The sequence below is a fragment of the Syzygium oleosum genome, unplaced genomic scaffold, assembly GCF_021117445.2.
Source record: "Syzygium oleosum isolate NSW1041296 unplaced genomic scaffold, Sole_v2.1 Sole_v2.02, whole genome shotgun sequence".
NCBI lineage: Eukaryota > Viridiplantae > Streptophyta > Magnoliopsida > Myrtales > Myrtaceae > Syzygium > Syzygium oleosum.
This window is the reverse complement of record NW_026607486.1, coordinates 21,699,025-21,721,976: the sequence shown is the minus strand read 5'-3', so window position 1 is coordinate 21,721,976 and position 22,952 is coordinate 21,699,025. Positions and strand designations below refer to the sequence as shown.

General features: G+C 42.8%; 4 protein-coding genes and 1 long non-coding RNA gene across 6 annotated transcripts; 4 read left to right on the top strand and 1 right to left on the bottom strand.

Annotated features, from left to right (window-relative positions):
* The first annotated feature begins 191 nt into the window (after nucleotides 1-191).
* Nucleotides 192-3,397, top strand: LOC115673243 (eukaryotic translation initiation factor 2 subunit alpha homolog). Its single transcript, XM_030595354.2, has 7 exons — nucleotides 192-668; nucleotides 1,332-1,388; nucleotides 1,481-1,567; nucleotides 1,645-1,791; nucleotides 1,933-2,037; nucleotides 2,800-2,898; nucleotides 3,082-3,397. Exons 1-7 carry the CDS (start codon nucleotides 285-287, stop codon nucleotides 3,235-3,237), a joined length of 1,035 nt encoding a protein of 344 aa, XP_030451214.1. The 5' UTR covers nucleotides 192-284; the 3' UTR covers nucleotides 3,238-3,397.
* Nucleotides 3,398-5,201: 1,804 nt separating this feature from the next.
* Nucleotides 5,202-9,554, top strand: LOC115673259 (probable methyltransferase PMT23). The gene is made up of 8 exons (XM_030595372.2): nucleotides 5,202-5,730; nucleotides 6,318-6,467; nucleotides 6,673-6,943; nucleotides 7,037-7,147; nucleotides 7,315-7,486; nucleotides 8,110-8,349; nucleotides 8,629-8,823; nucleotides 9,011-9,554. Exons 1-8 carry the CDS (start codon nucleotides 5,284-5,286, stop codon nucleotides 9,213-9,215), a joined length of 1,791 nt encoding a protein of 596 aa, XP_030451232.1. The 5' UTR covers nucleotides 5,202-5,283; the 3' UTR covers nucleotides 9,216-9,554.
* Nucleotides 9,555-10,488: 934 nt separating this feature from the next.
* LOC115673266 (sister chromatid cohesion 1 protein 1) lies at nucleotides 10,489-17,669 on the top strand. 2 transcript variants are annotated; one of them, XR_008814734.1, is made up of 22 exons: nucleotides 10,513-10,597; nucleotides 11,210-11,278; nucleotides 11,384-11,442; nucleotides 11,537-11,581; nucleotides 11,669-11,688; nucleotides 11,795-11,871; nucleotides 12,155-12,275; nucleotides 13,532-13,607; nucleotides 13,697-13,775; nucleotides 14,044-14,156; nucleotides 14,655-14,725; nucleotides 14,820-14,972; nucleotides 15,197-15,359; nucleotides 15,445-15,527; nucleotides 15,611-15,797; nucleotides 15,875-15,953; nucleotides 16,149-16,291; nucleotides 16,421-16,505; nucleotides 16,598-16,710; nucleotides 16,828-16,921; nucleotides 17,021-17,111; nucleotides 17,291-17,669. XR_008814734.1 is itself a non-coding variant. In XM_056304038.1 (21 exons), the coding sequence occupies exons 1-20, from the start codon at nucleotides 10,545-10,547 to the stop codon at nucleotides 16,908-16,910; spliced, it is 1,872 nt and encodes a 623-aa protein (XP_056160013.1). In that variant the 5' UTR covers nucleotides 10,489-10,544; the 3' UTR covers nucleotides 16,911-16,921; nucleotides 17,021-17,274. The 2 variants fall into 2 exon arrangements, 1 of the variants encoding a protein (XP_056160013.1); XM_056304038.1 differs by lacking the exon at nucleotides 17,291-17,669 and having other exon boundaries at nucleotides 10,489-10,597; nucleotides 17,021-17,274.
* On the bottom strand, nucleotides 13,517-15,583 carry LOC130135289 (uncharacterized). The gene is made up of 3 exons (XR_008814735.1): nucleotides 15,354-15,583; nucleotides 14,916-15,136; nucleotides 13,517-13,554 (listed from the first exon to the last, which is right to left on the bottom strand). It is a non-coding gene; the product is annotated as an uncharacterized LOC130135289 (long non-coding RNA).
* Nucleotides 17,670-17,885: 216 nt separating the features above from the next.
* On the top strand, nucleotides 17,886-18,614 carry LOC115673238 (uncharacterized protein At5g39865-like). The gene has a single exon (XM_030595350.2). It carries the CDS (start codon nucleotides 17,886-17,888, stop codon nucleotides 18,612-18,614), a length of 729 nt encoding a protein of 242 aa, XP_030451210.1.
* The last annotated feature ends 4,338 nt before the right edge of the window (nucleotides 18,615-22,952 follow it).

Here is a 22,952-nt window from a genome sequence, read left to right as displayed (position 1 = left end):
CGGCCCAAAAAGCCAGAAACGACGCCAAACGGGCCTGGACCATGCGATACGGGCCTGCAGCCCACTCCCTCAATCGGACGCGGGTATAAACCCGAATAGCTCGCCCGGGGTCATTTCGCCCGGCGGCCCGAACCGCGACGACATGACAATTCCACCCAAAGCCATCCCATCCATCGTTTTGTTCAGCCCCCCCATCGTCCTCTTCGGCGCACCCCGCACGCTCTCTCCCGAACTCCCAAAACCCTAGAAGAAGAGAGCCTCCTCCACAGTCCCTGCCCCCTCCAATGGCGTCCCACGCCCCGAACCTCGAGTGCCGCATGTACGAGGCCAAGTACCCGGAGGTGGACATGGCGGTGATGATCCAGGTGAAGAACATCGCCGACATGGGTGCCTACGTCTCCCTCCTCGAGTACAACAACATCGAGGGGATGATCCTCTTCTCCGAGCTCTCCCGCCGCCGGATCCGCTCCGTCAGCAGCCTCATCAAGGTCGGCCGGATCGAGCCCGTCATGGTGCTCCGGGTCGACAAGGAGAAGGGATACATCGACCTGAGCAAGCGGAGGGTGTCCGAGGAGGACATCCAGGCGTGCGAGGAGCGGTACAACAAGAGCAAGCTCGTCCACTCCATCATGCGCCACGTGGCGGAGACCCTGGGCATTGATCTGGAGGTGCGTGGTTGGTTAAACCTGTCGGAGTTTTGTGCGCTTTGATATGCGTGGAACGCGTGATTCAATTTGGGGCGTGTGTTGTTATTGGATTGGAGTTCTTGTTCTTAGTCGATTATGTTTCGCCCAATTTCTGCTGCGTTCGTTGTTATCGCTTGATGGTTTGATTTGTCGGTATGGTTAGGAAAGTTTGTTCGGATGCTTACCCTGCGAGTTGCCGGAGTACGATTGCTGGTTTTTTCTTCTTTTTTCCTCGTGAATTGTGGTAAAGAGTCTCTGGTCTTGGAGGCAGAGATTTGAGTTTCTGAAGTGAATTTGAGAAACTCGTGGATGTTGCTGATGTCGTTCCGACGAAGCATTTCTGCTGAAGATTGTTTTAGGAATCGTATTCTGCCATTGGTCTTGCTTGCTGATTGAGAGAACAGCAGTGTTCCTCCTGGTAGAGCAAGTCCATGTCTCCACGCTTGGCGGTTAGGTTCTTGGTAGTAAAAAGTTTGAGGGTTGTGAGTTACTCATTGGAGAGAAGTTATTTGAATTGCTGCTGCTTTCAGGGAATTGCTTATTAGAAATGAAAGTCTCACATGCTGGAAACTTTAGTTTGGGACTTTTTTTTCGCCTTATTTGTTGTCCGTGATGATAGAGGGGAATTGCAATGATCTTTCACAGGAACTGTACGTCAGTATTGGCTGGCCTCTGTACAGGAAATACGGACATGCGTTTGAGGTGAGTTGTTCGGCCATTTATGGGGTTTGCTCTTGAGTTCTGTGGTACAGGTGCCCTGGGGTCTTGAGTTTACTAACTATATCTTTGTGCAGGCATTTAAGATAATTGTGACAGATCCCGATTCAGTTCTTGATTCACTAACCCGTGAGATCAAAGAAGTTGGTCCCAATGGACAAGAGGTAGACTTCGCAACGACATACTGATTGTGAGCTGTCCTTGTAGCCTATTACTCAATTCAGCTTTAATTGGTATGTAGGCGACAAAAGTGGTCCCTGCTGTGTCGGAGGAAGTGAAAGATTCTTTGGTAAAGAATATTAGGAGAAGAATGACCCCACAACCATTGAAGATACGAGCTGATATTGAAATGAAATGTTTCCAGCTTGATGGTGTTCTTCACATTAAGGTCCCTACTTTGTTTTTCTACTTAGTTTTTGGTTATGTTCACTCTGTCTAGAGTACATCTGTTCAAGAGAGTAGTGATTTTATCTATAAGGTATTCTCTCATTACCCTTCTAGTTTAATTGTTTAACAATTGATTCTGCAGGATGCTATGAGGAAAGCTGAAGCTGCTGGAAACGATGATTGTCCTGTGAAAATCAAACTGGTTGCACCTCCACTTTATGTCCTCACTACTCAGACTCTGGACAAGGTCGGTGCTTCACTTGACCTTTTCTTGTAAAGTCGTCATTTTCACTTTGGTTCTTTTATGGGCTTCTAGAAGTGCCCTCTGTGCATACTTCTTTTCTCTAATTTTCATTACTAGTTTTTGTCTCTTTGGAGGCAAATATAAACTATTTTTGAGACTGTAAGCCTTTGGTAACTCTTGCAGTGGGGAGTTGGGTGTTGGGTTTCGTTTGTCCATATTTAGTTATTGTCATCAACATTTCTTTCCACCTTTTCGAGTATTATCACTTCTGTAGCTAGCCACTATGTGGAAGTCTGTTGAGTCTGACCTAAGCTTTATGATGATAGGTTCCTGTCCTAATTTTATCGGCCTTAGAAGGATATGGTTTTGCCAACTTGTTATTAATCTGATCATTTAAAATTTCCTATGAATTTTTCGTCGTGGCTTCTTTTATATATATATATATTTTTTTTTTTCATGGCAAGTTTTGTCCAAAAAGCTGCAACGTAAAATTACTCCTTTGTTGATCTTTGATCTATTTTTGTGGGATCTAATTTTTTGGGATCAATGCTCTTAGATGCCAATGTTAGTTTTTGGATGCGTATTTTTCCTCATCACTGGCATGATTATTCTGAGAAGCTCTGAATTGTTCTTTAAAGAAACTTCTACTTAAGACTGTTTGAACATGTTAATGTCCGTCGAGAGAGAAAGTCATCATGTATTGGTAAGTTTTTGGTGGTATGTCAGCTCATGAAACCTCGGCTGCTTTTGTACTGCATTTGGCAGGAGCAAGGATTGGCAATTCTTAATAAAGCTATTGCAGCCTGCAGTGAAGCTATTGAGAAGCAAAAGGGGAAACTCGTTGTGAAGGAGGCCCCTAGAGCGGTGAGCAGTTTCTTCTATTTACTAGTGACATTATCTCGTGCGCGTTTTATGCATCCTGAACTTGATGCGATCCTGCAAATTTCCTTCTCTTGCACGCTTCAACGAGATATTCATCTGCTTTAGCATTTCTGCAACACTTGAAAATCACTTCTTTGAGACTGTAATAAGCATGTATCTGAACAGGTGAGTGAACGGGATGACAAATTACTTGCTGAGCACATGCTTCAGTTGCACCGGGACAACGAGGAGGTTAGTGGAGATGAAGATAGTGAAGAAGAGGAAGATACAGGTATGGGAGCAATTGATGTGGAAAATGCAGGTTCCGGAATAACGGAGTAAGAGAAGCAAGCCTTTTGTAACAAATTATCCCAAACCAATTTTTTTCCCTCTGGAACGGGGTTTTTGCGGTTGTACAAAGTGAGTTTCAAATTGTACTATTGAGCTTTTCTCCTTGTCTGTGCCTGTTGGCTTTGATAATCTGAATTGATGATTTAGGGAAGTTTAGCAAAACCCGATGTACCTTTTTTTTTTATATGAGGAGTGTAGAAACTCAGGGAATGGTGATAATATGCGTTTAGATCAATTTCTTTGTATCCGAAAACCAGATGTTCCCAGTATGTACTGATTTATTCAGTCAAGTCCGTGAAGGGAAATTCTTTATTGTTTGGCGACTTTGAGCACTAGATATGGAAATGTGTTCAATGCAAAACATGATTTAGTGAAGGATTGCCTAGAGATGTAAGCAAGAATCTTTCGAAAACTGTTGCCATGTCCGCATCAAAACTAAACAAAAATGATGTCAAAGTAGACTAATCATGTACGTGAAGAATGTTTTCCATGGAAGATGCGGAGTATTGCGTTCGTGCGCTAGTTTATATTTGGACGATGTCTGATCATTTTTGGTGGTGGAAGCTCCTGCGTCGTATAGCTGCTTGTGAGTGTTTTGCACTTGTTTTCTGCACGTGCGGAACTTACACTAAGGAGGGAAGTGTTCTTTTTCGTTTTGGAATTGCGGCTGTTTGAGATAGATGGGCACGTCTGCGAAGGATGCTCTCATCGTTGTGGATCGGCAAAATCACCAGCTCCGCTGCCGACCGGAGAAGCGGCAACAGCCGCTGGGACACCCGAGAGCCTCTCCGGGAGGCAGAGCTTCGTTCTTAAGCTAATGAGTGTGTTAAGGAGGGAGGTGTTATTTTTTGAATGACCCCTGTTCTATTTGTTTGAAATCATTTTGGCCGCTGATAACGGACCATCTCCTAAACTTAGAAATTCATTTTAAGGATGCGTTTATTTTTGTCGAAAATTTCATGATTGAGGAAAATATTTTTTATGAAAATCATTTTCAAGGAAAATAATGAGTTTTCATTTGCTTGGTGATTCAAAGAAAGTGATTTTCTTCTTATCAAAAGAAGATGTCGGTTTTCCTCTAAGCTATACTTGTTATTTTCAGCTTATGAAAAAGGTTATCTGTAAATCGATTAGCTTTCCGTCATACAAACATTAAAAAGTCGGAAAATAATTTTCCGGAGATAGCTTTTTCTTTTTCTAAAAAAACTGATCCTAAAAGAGTCGAATAGCCCGATTTTTTGCACCGAGTTGCTAAGTTTGTGAAATCCGACTTCCGCAGTTCCAATCTCCAGCAAACAGGAATTGGGTGATCTCCTGAGCAACAGTGGGCGACTTGAAATGTAATTTGGAGGACCGGATCAAATCTAAATCCAGCCAATCTAGCAATTGCGCATGTTGCTGCGTCGACATCCTTTTCTCCTGGACTCTGTTGCGTCAAGTAATATAACTCCTTATTATATTAATAAGCCTAATATAACTCCTTACTATATTAATAAAGAAAAAAAGTTTATAGAAAAGAAACAAGACCTCCCGAGTCCCTACTACTTTATTCTTTCTCCTGCATATAGCCACTGCATCCACATGCATTACACGTGATATTTCAGGGAACGATAATATTCAATCATTTACATGATTTATTTTGATGAGCATATAAAATCATATGGTTCATATGTGTAATTAACAAGGACTTAGCAATAAAGGGTGCGGAAGGATGCCCAATTTTCTTTTTATTTTGAACGGAAGATCTTCTCTTTAATCTAGCAAAAGATAAAAAGAAAAAGAAAACGAGAAGTACTATTTTCATCGAAATACGGATTTTACGTTTCTAATACTAAAGAGTTTGATTATTTTTTTTTATTTTAGCATTATATTATTAATTTATTACTAGTGGATATATAACGACATTTCGAATTTCCCCCAGTCAATTACCGCGTCCAACATCATCATCGTCTCCTTTCCTTTCAAGATCCCTCTCTCTCTCTCTTCTCTCTCTCTCTTCAATCTGTGGATCACATTCGACCTCGAGCAAGATCGACAATGGCGCTATCAGCAGTGCAGAACCTCTTCAAGGAGAGGAAGTACCCCTTCATCCTCGCGTCCTCGATCTTGCTCCTGCTCTTCGTCACCCTCCTCGTCCTCACTGCCGGCTCCCAATCCTCACTCTCCTTCTACTCCCAATCCGATCTCCGGCGGATCTCCTCGCCGGCGCCCCCGCCGCCCAGAGGCTCGTCAGTCCCGGCCCCGATCGAAGAGCAGCCGCCGCCGCCGCCTCTCGATTCGAGCTTGAAGTGGGAGGCGTGCAAGGGACCGACCGCGGTGGATTTCATACCGTGCCTGGACAATTTCAAGGCGATCAAGCAGTTGAACTCGAGGCGGCACATGGAGCACCGCGAGCGGCATTGCCCGAGCCCGAGCCCGCGTTGTCTGGTGCCGCTTCCGAAAGGGTATAAGGCGCCTGTTCCGTGGCCCAAGAGCAGGGACATGGTGAGATTGATATGTTGATTTTGGTAAGATTTGTGGTTTTAGTTCAAAATGCGTATCTCTTTGGTTGATTGTTGATTCAAGAAATAAGTTTTTCTTGGGAGTGTTTTCGTACTGCCTTTTCGGGGTTTGGTTCGGTAATGTGATGTTTGTTGATTCAAGAAATAAGTTCCTCTTGAATCTCGATGCAGTCGCTGCCCAATCTCCTGAGGTTTGTGTGATCTATCACTATCAGCTATGATAATGTGATGTTTGTGTTAGTTCCTCATTACTTGATTGACGGATTATTATTCGATGAGGTTGTGTGATGTGAATCTGTTGCTGTCATCCATTCATCAATTTCTGTCTGAAGGATTTCTTCTTTGAATCCCTCTAGTTTGTGTTCTCACAAAATTGCCTCTTATCGATGAGTATTACTCATATTAGCTTATAGAAGCAATTGCAGTCGTATTGGCATTGAAATTTCTGCCTTTTCTGAAATCAATTCTTCTGCTGATTCCATAAAAATGTTGGACCAAGATGAGATCTCTTCATGTTACGTGGTTTACCAGTAAACTAATACTGGCCGTTATCTTCTTTATGCCCCGCAGATCTGGTACAACAATGTTCCTCACCCAAAGCTTGTTGAATACAAGAGGGACCAAAACTGGGTGCAGAAATCTGGCGATTATTTTCATTTTCCAGGAGGAGGAACTCAATTTAAGGATGGAGTCGATAATTATATTCAGTTTGTAGAAAAGGTACCAAATGTATTACCACGCTTGGTCGTCTTTTGAGTTGCAAAAGGGTCAAAACTTTCACATTGATTATGTTGGCATCCGGCACTGGCACTGGCTGCAAATTGTTCATCACGTAATCCTGAACTGGGCTGTTACCTTTCAGAGTAGTTGGATTTCTTTTCCTTTTTTTTTTTCGCGGTTCACTGATTTTGCTTATTTCACTCAGACTTTACCAGCCATAGAATGGGGAAAACACGTCAGGGTTATTTTAGATGTTGGTTGTGGAGTTGCCAGCTTTGGTGGTTATTTGCTGGACAAAGATGTAATTACCATGTCATTGGCTCCAAAGGATGAGCATGAAGCTCAGATACAATTTGCTCTAGAACGAGGAATTCCTGCCACTCTTTCCGTTATTGGAACACAGATGCTGACTTTTCCAGATAACACATACGACTTGATTCATTGTGCAAGATGCAGGGTTCACTGGGATGCAGATGGTACTTCCTGTCAATCAATCATACATGTGCCATTTTATAGAAGTTTTGTGAAGTCTTGAGTTCATCTTTATTTGGTTTTTGTGGAAAATGTAGGTGGGAAACCACTGTTGGAGCTCAACAGGATTCTTAGGCCTGGGGGTTTCTTTCTATGGTCGGCTACCCCAGTTTATCGCAATGATGAGAGGGATCAAACCGTCTGGAATGGTGTGTAAGCTGACATAATTTTCTTCCTTCCTCCTGTCTTTTTACCTCTTCGCCGAGTCTGCGAGTTTTACGTTATTACGTCTGCAGTAAATTCCGAGTAAAATGCTCGGAGATGTCAACAACTGGTGTTGATTTAACTGGGCCTTGATGATCCACTTGTTCTGCAGCTATGGTTGATTTGACGAAGTCCATGTGCTGGAAGGTGGTGGCTAAAGCTATGGAGTCATCTGGGATTGGCCTGGTGATATATCAAAAACCTGTTTCACCTTCCTGCTACCAGAAACGTGAAGAAAGTAGTCCCCCCTTATGTGAACAGCAAGATCAGCGGCAACATTCTTGGTACTAATGTCATATTGCATTGGTCATTCAAAAAATATATTTTGTTGTGGACATGCTGTTGTGTCACGACCACAAGGCTGGGATGTAGCATTACCTAATTCCACCCCAAAGATCCATACATGCCTGCACGACCATGCATGGGTACATGCGCACACACAGAGAGAAGGAAGGGCAAAGGTGTGTAGATATGGGAACGGATTCAGTTTGAGGCGGATGACTAATTAAAAGCTGTTGACTCTACTGAGCACTAGCTAAATGGGTTAGCTCTCTATGAGAGAAGCTCAAATGAGGGTGGTTGTGAATCAGGTTAAGTTTGTCTTGTTCAGAAGCCTTTGCCTCAGTCCGGTTTCTCAATTGCTCCGAACTCAGAGATCAATCTCACAAATGAGTCGACCTTTGTGTCATTTTTGCTATCCATCTGATAAATAAATGTGGGACCTCCAAAAGAAGGGAATTTGCTTGGCTTGTATATTTTCTAATTCAGTCCAAGATTACTCCATCTTCAACCTTATTTCAGTGCTCCATCTTTGACCTTATTTCAGTTATCGTTTTATCATCTCTGGTCACAATTCTATTTGCCATGCTTGTATGCCCTTCTGATCTCATTTATTATTGTGATCCAGGTATGTGCCTCTTGGTGGCTGCCTTAACAGGCTTCCAGACAATAGTAGTTGGCCTGCTCCCTGGCCTACAAGGCTCAGGACTAAACCGTTAAGCTTGTCAAGTGAAGTTGAAACCGAGCAAATGTTCTACGAAGATAGCAAACATTGGTCTGCCCTTGTTTCAGATGTTTATTTGGAAGGCCTTGGTATAAACTGGTCAAGCATGAGGAATGTGATGGATATGAATGCTGGTTATGGAGGGTAAGTTTAAGATTGTATAAAATACCAGCTAATTGGACATCACTTTCTCCTTTACTCATAGTGGGAGTGGTTTTTCTCTTAGCTGTGTGGCGATACATCTCTGCTTTATTATGTTATGTATTTTTTTCTCTCTTTGTCCACCTAATCAATGCTTTATCTAAGCGATTTCAGGTTTATTTAATGTTTTTGGCTTGTTCCACTATTTAGTTACTTGATGGCTATTTGATTTTCTTCCAATGTTCGGAATTGCACTGACACTGTGACCTTTTATTCTCTTAGATTCGCAGCAGCACTCATTGACATGCCACTCTGGGTTATGAATGTTGTCCCAATTCATGTGCAAGATTCTCTCTCTGTTATATTTGACAGAGGGTTGATTGGAACCTATCATGACTGGTGCGAATCATTCAATACCTACCCTCGAACATATGATCTGCTTCATTCCAGTTTTCTCTTCAAAGATCTTCCGGAGAGGTATTATTAATTTACTCATTGATGTTTCAATTGATGATTTATTTTTTTGACCAAACACTGATGGAATGGAAATTGGATCCTCTGTTATTGTCTTTGCCATGATACACTTGGAGGTGTCCCTCAATCTTTTTTTAATTGAATCAAGATGATTGGTTTCTCATGACTTGATCTTCTGCAATTTCATCAGATGTGAGGTTGTAGATATAGCTGTGGAGATGGATCGCATATTGAGGCCGGGTGGTTATGTTCTGGTACAAGACAACCCAGAAGTTATAAACAAACTTGGTCCAGTTTTGCGCTCACTTCACTGGTCGGTGACCCTTCACCAAGAACAGTTTCTTGTTGGTAAGAAAGGATTTTGGCGACCGGGAGATGGCAGCATCAGCACATGAGCATGCTTCCCATCTGTATGAATATGATTTCTAGTTTTGTGGTACGATTCTTTCGTTATACAAGCGTTTGAGCACAAGAAGCAGAAAATCGATTCTTTGAGTCTGCAGAAGAAAATCTTGAGCTGCAGAATCTCAGTTCGAGTTCAACAGATATAAAGCTTGATGTTATACAGCAATAGAAACAGCAAAATGTTCCCCTTTTTTTTTTTTTCCAATTGCTTGTAATTTGAAGCTGGAAATATCTTCTCCTTAGTTCACTTCTATAACACCGGCTTACACAGATAATTACAGCTTATATATAGTTCTGTTCGAAGAGTGCATTTAAAAAATTGCCACTGATGTTGAATTGGCATTTCAAGTAAAGCATGATATGGTGGCTTATTTTGCTCGGCCAAAACGATGGGATATAGACATTATGTTCCTAAAGAATGTCGGGTGTTTGTTTGCTGATATATACTTCAAACGAGGCGGCATGACGCCGGCGTCCGACTGCCATATTTATTCGAAGACCGGTGCTTCATTTATTAACTTAAGCTCGCTAATTGATGGAAACTGGAACAAGTTGCGGACACATGGAGAAACCGGTCCGAGTTTGGTGACTGTGGTCAGGCCAGAGTCCCCGATCCTCAGTCACTGACCACTAAAGCCCACCCCCCTTCGGATCGACCGTCTTGATCCGATCTGCTTCGATCAGTCGAAAGTTTAGAGACGGAAGCACGCCAAACAAGCACCGGGGAGCACAAAACGAGACTGACCGGTTCGCGCACGTCGATGGAGGATCGAATCGGGTGCACTCGTCAAATGCGCGTGAAGCCTTTCAAGATTGATCCGAACAAAAAATCAACAGCTTGATCATAGGATTATAACCCCAAATCCTACCGTGGCCTTCGTAAATGAATCGATCTCTTATTTTTCTCTTAACTTTACGGTCACCAAACGGGCCGTCACCTCCTCTTCGTCCACCGTGGTCGACAACGCAGCACGGTTACCTACACCCGCGGGTAGCTTTAGCACACTCTCTCTCGGCTCACGACATTAGTCGCCTTTTTTTTTTGCCGTTAGCCAATTTTCTGTTACAGTCGCGGCGAGTGAACATACTTGCAGGCTTTCGACCCTCACTCTCTCTCTCACGCGCTCACGCGCGCTCATCATGTGCGCTCTCACGTAAGAACGTTCTCTTCCTCATCTTCCCCCGCGCTGATTTTGCTCGCTGCTACTCCGCTTGAACTCCATTAACGCACCTCTCTCCATTCCAGTAAACTTGCAGCTCAAGCTCTCTCTCTCTCTCTGTGAGTGTGAAAGTCCGAGGCAGTAGCACGAGCGAGGAGGATGTTCTACTCTCACCAGCTTCTCGCCCGCAAAGCTCCGCTCGGCCAGATATGGTTGATCCTCCTTCCTTCTCCCTCCTCCCCCTCGATTCCCTTCGATTCCGCCGCCGTTTTTCGATCCCCGGAACCTCGCGAACGAGCTTCCCGTTCCGTTCGACGTCGTCTCTCGGTGCATGCGCCGTCGTGCGAGCGACGTGAAGCTGGTCTGTGTATCTTCTTCATCGCCTGTTTAGCAACGCCCAGGATAGCATGCGCGTGAGAAACGCGTAATGGTTTTCGCTCTCTTGAGTTGTCGAGTCTCCGTTGCGCTCCGCTGCTGTCAGGAGCGATGGTTTTTCATTTCCGGAAGATATGGCTCTGTTCTTACAACTTCTGCGGTGATCTTCGGTTTTTCTTTCTGTTTGAAAGGAGAGCGACGCGGATGCGAAGATTGATATGCGATGTTACGTTCTTTGCTCTGTTTTACGTCAACTTCGAAATACCTGATCCTCCTGTTCATGCAGAGAGTCCTGAAATAGCGGGATAACTCTGTCCCCGGTGAATGAATAGCGTGATAACATATAGTTTTAGTCTCTGATAATTTTCGCTGAGAAAAAACAGGCATTCTGATTCTGTGATTTGATGAATGTTTGGCCTGCCGTGCGTTGCTCTCGCGTGTTGACGAAGGATGGCCGCGACTATGCACGCGAAGATCAACCGAAGGAAGCTCGACAAGCTCGACATCATCAAGATATGGTACGTCTACGTACGGACATTTTTCTCTTCCATACTCTCGGCATGTCGATATTGCCTTCCATCGAGTCACCGACGTGTCCGTTCTTCTTCTTTTTACTTCTTCAGTGAGGAAATCTTGAATCCATCGATCCCAATGGCGCTCAGACTTTCCGGAATTCTGATGGGTATTTGATTCCGTCTGTTGTTTCCTGATTTCCTCTTCATCCCCGTTTGCGTGTTCCGTCGAATTTTGAACGCCTGATTCGTAATCTCTCTCAGGTGGAGTCGTGATCGTCTATGAGCGGAAAGTGAAACTCCTCTATGGTAAGCTTCCAGTTCTTCCGCTTTGCTAAGAATTTTCTTCGTAATTTCGAAAAATGAGTAATGCTGTTTCTTGGGAATGATTTGCAGACGACGTCACTCGTTTCCTGGTACGAACATGGCCCGATCAAAAACCACACCCACCTCGTCTTCACAAGCTTTTTCCATTTCTTATCCTTGTGTTCGTAGACTGACGATGAATTTTTGCGGTATTAGGTTGAGATAAACGAGGCTTGGAAGGTTAAATCTGCTCCAGATCCAACAATCCTGCCCAAGGGAAAAACTCAGGCCAAGTGAGTTAGGTTTGCTCCGCGTAATTTTTGCTCCGACCAGCTCCCTTCAATCTAGACTAGTTCATTTCACGTTTCATTGGTGTAATCTAAAGAGTGTTTATAGGATCGGCATTTTGTCCAAATCCGCGTCAATCGTTGTCATTTTAGAAAGCTGTTTTTTTCCGACGGCACGATTTTTCTAGCCCCAAAAAAGATTAAAGCAGAAACAGTGGGAGGAAGGAGGGCAAGCTGGTCAAATTAATTTGTGGAAGAGAGAAGTTCATGGCGTTTCACATGTGCGTAGGAGAGAAGCTGTTACTCTGCCAGACAACCAGGAGACAGAGATCGGTGATATTGAGCAACCCCTTAATTTCTCTGATGCGACGGCCACCATGGGTTTCCAACACACGGCTTACTTTGCTATGGTAATTCGCGCAATTTGATGTTCTTTGATTCTATTTTAATATGTTGAGGATGCCTTTTGTTTGTAGAATGGTTGCAGCTGAAAGTATGATTTGGTGGTTTTTTTTTTTTCTTTTTGTGGCCATCTCATCTGATGAAGATCTCAGAACATTGTTTGGCATTTCCACCTCTGTAATGTCCTGGTTACATTTTTCTCTCCGTGGTTCGTTTGTGGTTGGACTATCAAAATCATCTGCAAGAGGATTTGGAGAGTACCGGATTGAAATAAAAAACATCATGTCAGGTAAATTTGGTTTTCAGTTAACATCAGGAGAACTAGAATAGGGAAGGCAATAACTCGGGAGGATATTGAGGGAAGATTTTCTTGCAATAGCAGAGATGGATAAAAATAGTGAGATGTATGCGGCCTATTGATATTTGAGCGTGATAGCGAGCCTAAGTGAATCACCTTACAAATAGACTCTTCAACAGTCACCGGTTTTGGAAATACTAGCTAGTTGATGCCATGATTCTAGAGATGGGTATATTCTTTACTAGCACGATTTTCACACTTTTTTTAGGCATAATCTTGAAGAACAGTTCGTGGAAAAGAAAAGTGAGGCGATGTGTTGGGGTACTTTGCGATTGTCAAAACTCAAAAGCTGTCTTTGGTTTGGGGTATTATGACATTCCCTGTCCAGCACCGCTTCAGGGTCACAGTAGTTGCTTTCAGGTGTTCATCTGTCTTTCACGCAGTCCCTGTGCTCGGCGTGCTAATAAAGGAAATTGTGCCTGATATATCACAAGAATTGCCACCACATGCGCATTTGAAGGATTGGCATTTTTTTCTATGGCCAAGATGTCGATGAAAGATACTATTCACAAATTTCTTTTGGTCGCTTAGCAAGTTCATTTGGAACTTCCCCCTCTCAACTAAAAGCAATCAAAGCTTGAGCAGGAAGATGAGTACATTGAGTAATGGGAATGCCATACCTTGAATACTTCACTCTATGTTTAAGTCTGTCTAAAGTTTGGATGATGATCTTTGTAAGAAGTAGGTTTAGCTGTTAGGTGCCTGAGTTTGACAGTGTTTTGAGTCTCATATTTGAAATAAAGCGAGGATTCAGCTAGAGGAACACCTAGCTAATGACAAATTGTCGAAGTTACCTAGCAACCTTGGGTATTTTTCACGAGCCAAGTGCACAACCTTTTTGTGGAATGTTGAATATGCCCAATTTCTCATGGCCATGGCTCTTCTGCTTAATTTTCGGTTTTGCAGCGACTAGACAATGTTGACGAGACCTGCATGAATGACAATGAAAAGAATGAGGACCAAAATCAGAACTTTCATCAAGGTTCATCATCAACCCCATGATTTTTGTCCAGCTTTTCCTCTTTTATATGTATCCTTTAGATTAACATCATCAGTGCTTTATTTTCACAGCTGATGCAGCAAATATAACCTTATTCGATCATTTTGATCCTTATCAGACTGATAGAGAACTATTTAATCACTTTGAAAGGTAATACGTGCACTCTAAGCTCAAAGGATGAGAACTCTAATATTCAATCTACGTCTTTCTTTGGTCTACTTCAAAGAGAAAGGCTATATTGCACTTGAGATGGAATCTCATTTTCTAAACGTTACATTGTATTTGTGATGGAATATCTCGTTTGCTTAACATACTATGACAAGCATCTAGTTGTGCCTTTTCTTAACGTATGCTATGCACATTAATCTTAGATTTTGACCATTTGCAATACCGCGTATCTTGTTGAATGGTCTGACAGGTTTGATATAGAGGGGGAGGACGAGACTCAGGCCAATTTTGCTTCAGGAGAGGATGCACACATACCAAGTACTCTCGTACCCTCACCACCATTGCCAGACGATGCTCAGAGAGGTTTGCAGCACCATTCCTTCATTTTCTGTTTACTAAATGGAGGAAAGTGTACATCAAGCTAGAACTGCTCAGGAATTATTTGGTTTCTACTACCCGAGAACCAAATTCAGATCTATGTGAAAGATACTTGACTTGACAGAGATCCTTTGGGGGTGTATCACATTATTGCCCATCCACCTATAGCGATCATTGAAGTAGCATATTCCTCTGAATTATTAAGTGGCTAATAGCTTCACGATATGATCATATGAGTAGCACTCTATGTTATTATCCTTAAGCATTTGACACAGCAATACGAATGGATTCATAGTTCGGTTCCTTTTATTTCTGAAGTCACGTTCTGATAAAGCACTGAGTATGCATTGCAGATGGCCTTCTGGGTTAGAGACAGATATATTAAGATGCACATAGATCTACTTGGATTTCTTTTGGAAATTTAAGAATTGAATTGTTAGTGAAAACACCTCCCATAAATTAACTATTACGCTTCTGGCACAGATGAAGTTCAAAATCAACATCCAGAAAGCCAAATTAATCAGGAAACTGATGATCTCAAGTTTCCTCATCAGGTCACAGTTAACTTACCGAAGTAACCTTTTCTTCTATAAAGGTAAAGACAATTTAGAGAGTTCACTGATAATGATAAAGGTGCGAATGAAGCAGGATAAGCAGAGACAGGGACAAGCCAAGAGGAAAGCTAAAAGGGCAGAACCTTTTGCCATGGACTATGAACAGACGATCATCCCTGGAAATACATACCAATCATGGCTGCAAAACTCTTCAAGCATTGTCTCAAAAAGAGGGAGAAAGAGAAAGGTTGGTGCTTCTCCTGTTCAGTCCGATGTAGTTCCACATTGCCAAAATATCCTACCCAGTCAAGCCATTCATATGAACTAACCTGTCCCTTCCACTGAGTGTTTGGAGGCTTAGATGACCATAAATTTGGAGGGACATCCTTGTTAGGAGTTTCAGCTTTCAGCCTACAACAGTTACAATAAAAACAATATGATGTCATAATTCCCAGACACATTTGGTTGCAGCGTACGAGTGTGATGACCAGCATGAAGATCGCTCATCTCATGGAGCTACCGCCGACAGTGCTAGCATGTGGTTTACTTAACGAAAATAGACGCGTCTATTATCCTCAACCTCTTATGGAGCTGTGGATGAGAAGTATCCAGCCTCCCCATGACACACCTTCTGGTCAGCCTCTGGCAAGCCTCTTTTAACAATTTGTCGTGCTTGATATTGTGCAACCTCAGTTCAAAATAATAACCATTCTCCACAGGAAGAACATCCCTGCCCTTGCCACCAGAACCCTCGTCGTCATCCCCCCCAGAGAGAGCATATTATCAAGATTTAGGGGCACGGGTACGGCTCACATCTTTTTACTGGAGTACCTGATTGCAATGTGTTCGTCTGGCCTCCCTCTGATGAAATATTTGATTGTGAAGCCTTTCAAAGATGTACACATGGAGGTCAACCTGCATTCACAAGATGTCTCCATAGAGAAGCTGCGGAATAATTTTGAAAATCATGAAATGCCCCCGGAAATTTTCATGGAAGGTTTAAGAAACAATCTCATCCACAATAAGACAGCGGTAGCAGATCCAGACCCAATGGTAACTCCAGGAAATTCAGGTAATACTTACGTATTGGGATATATCACATAATACGGCAGAGAACTAACAAAAATCTCTTCGTATATGGTATTACAGGGGATGATGTAAGATCCATTCCAAGCTCAGCTTCTGGACACAACTTCATAGCGCACAATGCAGAAGTCAACTCTGGACGGTTAGTGAGAATATGCTTCTTTCCTAAGAGTGCTTTGGATAGTGAACAAAGATATACAGGCAGGAATCAGATTTTCTCATGAGAGCCAATTAAAACCATCGTGGAACTAGCTGGTTTTATCTTGCATCTTATTAGCTTGTCTTGTTCATCAAACAAATCATTGATCATATGGATTGACATCACTGTATCTAACAGATCCAGCAAGAAGCGACCCTTATCTTCATCTAGAAACAGCAATAGTGGCCTCGAACCTGTAGCTGAGGAAAATTCATGGTTAAACGTGGATCCCAACTTCAAGTTATCAAGGCTGCCTGAAGACGGCCAAACACCTGAGCAAGGTAGGTATCTCATTGATATCAAAGAGAAAATGCATAGTCATGTCAAATTGTCGATTACTTAGAGACGCACGGCAAGTGGGCGAGCTTCTTTATTCCCTAAACGGTCTCTTTATTGAGTGTCTCCTGCAGAACTACTGGTGGAAACTGGACCAACACAAACCCAACGCCCAATCAGCAGTCCTCCTGTTGACAAGCTTACAGATACCATCCGCACGTATGTCGCAAAATCTTCTTATTCTATCTGCTTAAAAATTTACATTTCCTTGGCATAATTGAAGCCCACCGTACCTGTCTTGGTGGCTTCAGCCAGATGAAAGAGCATTTCGAGACTCCTGGGGCCCCCAAGGAAGAATCTCTGAACCACCTCGCCACTGGGATGAGCCGAAGAGGAGCAGCTACGCTCTTCTATCAGACTTGCGGTACTTATCCATGCAATGCTCCAATCGCTTACGGTCAATGAACTACTCACACTGCATTGGCTTACCGCTGATTTCAACTCGCAAAACCAATATTAATCAGCTGATCTGTTCGTGCAGTTCTTGCGACTCGCGATATGCTCAGAGTTGAACAAAGGGTGCCTTATGGAGACATACTCATTTCTCGAGGAGCAAAAATGTGACTCCGCTTACGGTCCGCATTTCCCACGTGAGAACTCTCTAAATTTCTCTAGCTCTTCTGCCTTTACGTGATGCTAGAGCTTTACTGAGAAAACTTCTCTCTTTCCTACAGATTAAAACAAGGCGGACCCAAACATGTCCTTCCAAATTTTGCTTCGGGACGACAGCCTATTCTGTTGACACTAGGCAACTCTTAGACTGAGGTACTCTTTCTCGGGGTGATATCTATTTCCTGTCTGAATTTAATCCTGGTCTTTTCTCGGAGTTCTTGTATAGCTCCGACTTATTACTTGACACGTCATGATTTTAATTAGGTCATTAACTCCAAATATGTAAAAAGGCACTAAGATCGACTATTTCCTTCAATGCGACCTCGCCGCAGTAAAGGCAGAAAAGAGTGGAAACCGTCTGAATAGGATTAACCAATCTCGGACCCCCACGAATATCTGTGCTTCGACCCACATTGTCATCGTTTTCAGTTGCATAAAGAAATCGAAACGGAAGCATTCTCCGACAGATGCTCGTTCTGCGTTCAGAACGGGATGGCAAAATCCCGAAGCGCTAACAACTTCAAGTAGCAGAACAGGGTCGACCCCGGTCAAAGGAATTTGTCAGAAGAAGGAAAGAATCGATAATCATCATCACTGTGGGAAAGTAAATGAATTGACACTTTGACAGAGGATATCACCAAATGACGTGGACCCACAATTGCTTCATGCCCAAATAATTAGCGCCTAAGGCAGATACTAAGCATTTACTATCATCATTTAGCAAAAAAAAAAAAGCATTTACTATCATCATCATTGACAGCAAAGCCCAACCTTACCTTCTCACTGTGACTCTCCCTCCCACCCTTGCCATCTTTTGTTGCCTCTTTCTTCCCTTCCCTCTTTTCCTAGGCTTATTTTCCCTTCTTCTCTCCACCCATCAAATTCAACCTTAACCTCATTTCCCCAAAAGCCTCTCCTTTCCCTGTCATGTGGCCACTCAGGAGGATCAAAACCGCACCGAGATCAAGGAGCTTCTCCTGCTCGTCCTTCAAGGACATCCAGAACCTCTGCACCGAAGAGTCCGAGCCCGAACCCGACTCCCCAAGGACCCCCTCCATTTTCCACCGGGTCCGGATCTCCAGCTGGGCCCACCGCAATGCGGCACCGCCATCGCCACCCACCCTCCACCACCACCGTCGCTCCTCCGCCTCGTCCCTCAAGTCCAAGCACCCCCCCGGCTCCTCCGACGAGGAGAAGCCCGCCGTCGTTGTCTACTTCACAAGCCTCCGCGTGGTCCGCAAGACCTTCGAGGACTGCCGCGCCGTCCTGTCGATCCTCCGCGGGCTCCGCGTCCCCGTGGACGAGCGCGACCTGTCGATGGACTCCAGGTACGTGGCGGAGCTGCAGGGCATCCTGGGCCGCGGGAGGCTGTCCCTCCCCTGCGTCCTCGTCGGCGGGCGGCTCGTGGGCGGCGCCGAGGAGGTCCGGAAGCTGCACGAGAGCGGCGAGCTGAGGTCGCTGGTCGCCGGCCGCGCGTCGCCCGAGGCGGGGCCCGGCGCGTGCGACCCTTGCGGAGGGCTGAGGTACGCGGTGTGCGAGAGGTGCAGCGGGAGCTGCAAGATCTACTCGGACAAGCACGGGTTCAAGAGCTGCAAGGCCTGCAACGTCAACGGCCTCATCAGATGCCCCTCTTGCTCCTCTTGCTCCTCTTACTGATCAGTCCGTAACACCTGAAATCGCTAATGGAGCTGGAACTAGGAGATTGGATTAGCCCAGATTATATTATACGTGGTGAGTCAAAATTGAGTGACCCATGGTTCCTGTTATTAGAAGAGACGAGAAAGGTAATGGTCGAATTTTTAAGCTGTATTCTCTGCGGGCTCTCCAATTTATCCCTTTTCATTTGTACATCCTCTAGGAGCTTATGTTACAAATGGTTGTTGGTTCAAGTTTATGAACAATTGAAACAGTGCATTCTGGAACCCATCGATTCCCCGAGTTCAATCGGACCAAAAACGATTTTTCGACCCTTTGATTTGGTTTGACTCCATCGACCAGTCATCGACGATGGTTGCCAAGCAACAGGCAACCATCACAATCGAATCGAATTGGAAACTTCGAGGTTTGGTATTGGCCGATACATAAAATTACTTCCATATGTGTTCCTTAAAATAAGGAAACTAGTATCAGGAAACGAGGTGATACCAAAATAGGCCGGACTGGAACCTCTTTCGTTCGCTTAAAATGGGCTATTCTTGAATGGACAGTAAACTTCGGATAGCATTCAGATTAGTTTCTACTTTAGCACCGGATAATTGTTTCTCCATGTGGAACTCTTTACCAACGAGCTTTGATGGCCTCCAATTAATAGGTGTATCCTTTTGTTGCTATTTTTCGTTTTGGAAAAAGAAAAGAAAAATAGCGTACTCTCTTACGAAGAATTAGGGGTGAGCACCATTAAGTTCAATTCAATTTGTATGAAACACATAATCGAACTAAAATAGCATGGATTGAAAAAATATGAAACCAAATTGAACTAGACAGGAGTTTGAAATTAAACTGAAACCTAATTAACCATAAGCATAAATGATACGTTTGATAGCCAGGATAGAAGTCGGGATAGGATAAAACTTTATCATATCCCATGTTTGGTTGGAGAGGTAGGATAAAGGTGAACGTGATTTCTTATATCCACGGTATAATAATTATTTTTTGCAAATAACAAACTTTTAAATTGATAAATTACAATAATTATTAAAAATAAATAATTTTGAATAATAATAATAGCATCTATAGATTAATTCACTCGAGGTATTGTCCGCTTTGATCCGTTCTAGACCAAGTCTCATGATTTTTGTCTTTTGGTTGGAGTGCTCCCACCTGAGCACGCTTAACTTTGGAGTTATAAAGCTAAGTATTGCCGTTAATCAAAAGACGCCTCTATGAGTTAATTTTAGTTTTCATATATATATATCTTAGAATCCCTCTCTTATGTTCGGTGCGTCGTTCAGTTCATTCCTGCCCCTTTCGCTATTCAAGAAGCCTGCTAAGAGTGCCCTCTGGTCCGGCGACGACTCCCTACTTTCGTCAGATCAGGTCGTTACAAGTCCACCAATTTTCACGTGGTTCATATAGGACCACACACCTACTGGAGGAGATCCCGCTATGATACCATACTGTGACATTCTTGGATTTAACTCATTAAGATAATGTCTGCTTTGTCTCATCCCACACTAAGCCTCACGGTTTTGTCTTTTGGCATACAAACCATACACTTGTTGGAGGGGGTCCCGCTCTCATTACCACATTGTGCCATCCATGGATAAATTCATTGTGGTATTATTCGCTTTGACCCGTCTCATACCGAGCCTCACAGTTTTGTCCTTTGCCGTATAGGTGGGAGCCTTCCTAGGAGATTACCCATTCTATGAATGCTCCTACCTGAGTACGCTTAACTTTGGAGCGTTGCCATTACGTCAAAATGCGCTTCTATGAGTTAATTCCAATTTTCACACACACACACACACACTCATATCTCATAATCACTCTCCCCGTATTTAGCGCATAATTCAATTCATTCTTGCTCCATTTGCTATCTTAGAAGTCTGCTAGGAGCTAGTCCTTATCCAAACTCTCTGGCCCCAACGACCACTCCCTGCCCCCGTCAAACCAAGTCGTTACACTAATAAAAAAAGAAAAGTTATAATAACATCGGTTTTTATTTTTATTTATTCATATTTTTATTTATATATTTAAATTTTTTTCAACTCTGTAATGTGTATTATATATATTATTTGTATTTATTTCAAATATTAGGTATATCGGTATCTTACGCATATTAGTATAGCTTATTATTTAATAAAGGGATAAGTTTACCAGAGATCATATAACTTGTCATGAATGTGCAATTGAGTTTTAAAACTTTTAAAAAGTGCAATCAAGTCTTATAACTTGTCACAAAAGTGCAATCGAGTCATAAAACTTTCAAAAAGTGCAATCGAGTCCTAAAAATTGTGACGAAAGTGCAATTGAGTCTTAAAACTTTCAAAAAGTGCCATCAATTGAATGACTTCATTAGATCAATTATATAAGTTTTAGGATTTAATTGCACTTTTTAAAAGTTTTTGGACTTAATTGCATTTTTTGAAAGTTTTGGGAATTAATTGCATTTTCATGATAAGTTTTAAAACTTTCAATGCACTTATCCCTTTGATAAAATATATATTAAGGAATGATGGAAATGAATAAAAAAGAAAGGTAAAAATAATAATAATAAATAAGTAAATAAAAATGAAGTAGGCGAGAGAGTTGAAGTACTACATCTTTTAGAATTGCGAAAATGAATGTTCATGTTTTCTCCCCCTTACTAGATTCGACTTTCGTTTTATACGTCTCTTTCTTTGAGTTTTCTTCTTCCCCTCTCTGAATTTTTAAAAAAAAAAAGAATTTCTCAGCTACTCTTATCTCTCTCATACTATTAATATGAATATTATACTTATAAAATCGAAATAAAAAAAACAATTTGGTTTGGCATTTGATCGGTTTGGAAGAAAGCCAAACCGAACCGAACTGCCCAATTTCAATCCGGTTTGGTTTTTTACGAATCGGATTTTTGAAATCACTCCTCCAAAACTAAACAGAACTAAGAATTTCAGTTCGGTTCGATTCGGTTCGGCGGTTTGAACAAAATTATGCCCAGCTCTACTAAGAACACTGCATTCCACCCTTTTACTCATCCAAAAGGGAAAAAGAAAAAGCAAAGACATCTAATGAATTCCACCCTTTTCCCCCTTTTGGGCTCTTGACTAGAAACCCAGAGGACGACGAAACCCGACCCATTTAGAAATCCATGGCCCTAGATCCTGGCCCAATAACGAAGCCCAAATGGAAGACGTTCTGTTTTTTGTCCTTCCATTTATTAATCAGTGGAATCTCCCTATTCAAAATTAAAATTTTGTTAACAAGTGTCCAGTAACTCATTAGCAAACGTTCACAATCTCTAGCACTCTAATTGTTCTTGTAAACCGTGTGTACCGATGCTTTGAAAATCGAAAGGATGGAGACCCGAAATAATACACGAAACGATATCTATCGCAACACTACACCTTTCATTATCGTGCGTAAATGCTATTACTAGGGAATGCTTCCGTTTTCTTATCTTATATGTCCTAATAATGATTCGAATTCCTTCGTTTTCCCTTTTAATTCGAGCAGAGAAAACAGAGGAGCGAGAGCGACTACGGAGCGAGAACGACTCGCGAAATATCAGACAAAAGGACCAAAAAAAAGGGAACGTCAGAGACGAAGTGGCTAGCATTTACACCGTGAAGAAGGGGCTCGGAATGGGTGGTCTCGTGGACCTCCATTGACTTGTAATTTTTCCGGTTCTATTATTCCGTGGCAAAAATCCTCGAACGGTATCGAATCTCACGTTCAAGTAACTCCATAAATGTCGCGCCGTATGGTACGCTGAGATTGTGATAACTCGCCTTGAGGTCCCTCTTGTGTCTTGCACGGGAGGGAGCCTCGGACACCCACCTAGGGGCGTCAAAAACCGAACCGAAATCAGAACAAGACCGAAATTTCGTGCGTTTTTTAATTTCAATAATAAAAAAATAACCGTTCTTTTTCCTGGTTCAGGTTATTTCGGCTCGATTTAACGGAACATAACCGAAATTCTCAGAAAAAAACCGCGCACTCTTTCTCGCCCCGAGAAACCCTAATCTCTGGCTTTCTCATCCGAACCGAAAAATATCCAAACCGGACCGGACCGGATTTTGGTCTCGGGTCATATTCGATTGGGCTCGAGGTCCGGTTCAAGCATACACCCTAATGAAAAGCCGTGGAACACGCATGCGAAAAGAGAGCATGAAGGCTGCGGAACACACGCATCTTCCATCCCTACTCAAACTGACACCAGGTGTCGCCAATGCGGAATCTCTGCAACATGTGCAAAGAACCGGCCCCAATTGAAGAAAGATCAGAAGCCAGCGCCGATTTTGACAAACAAAAATTAAAGAAAATTAGGGACTTTTGTTTATTGAATTATCCGTT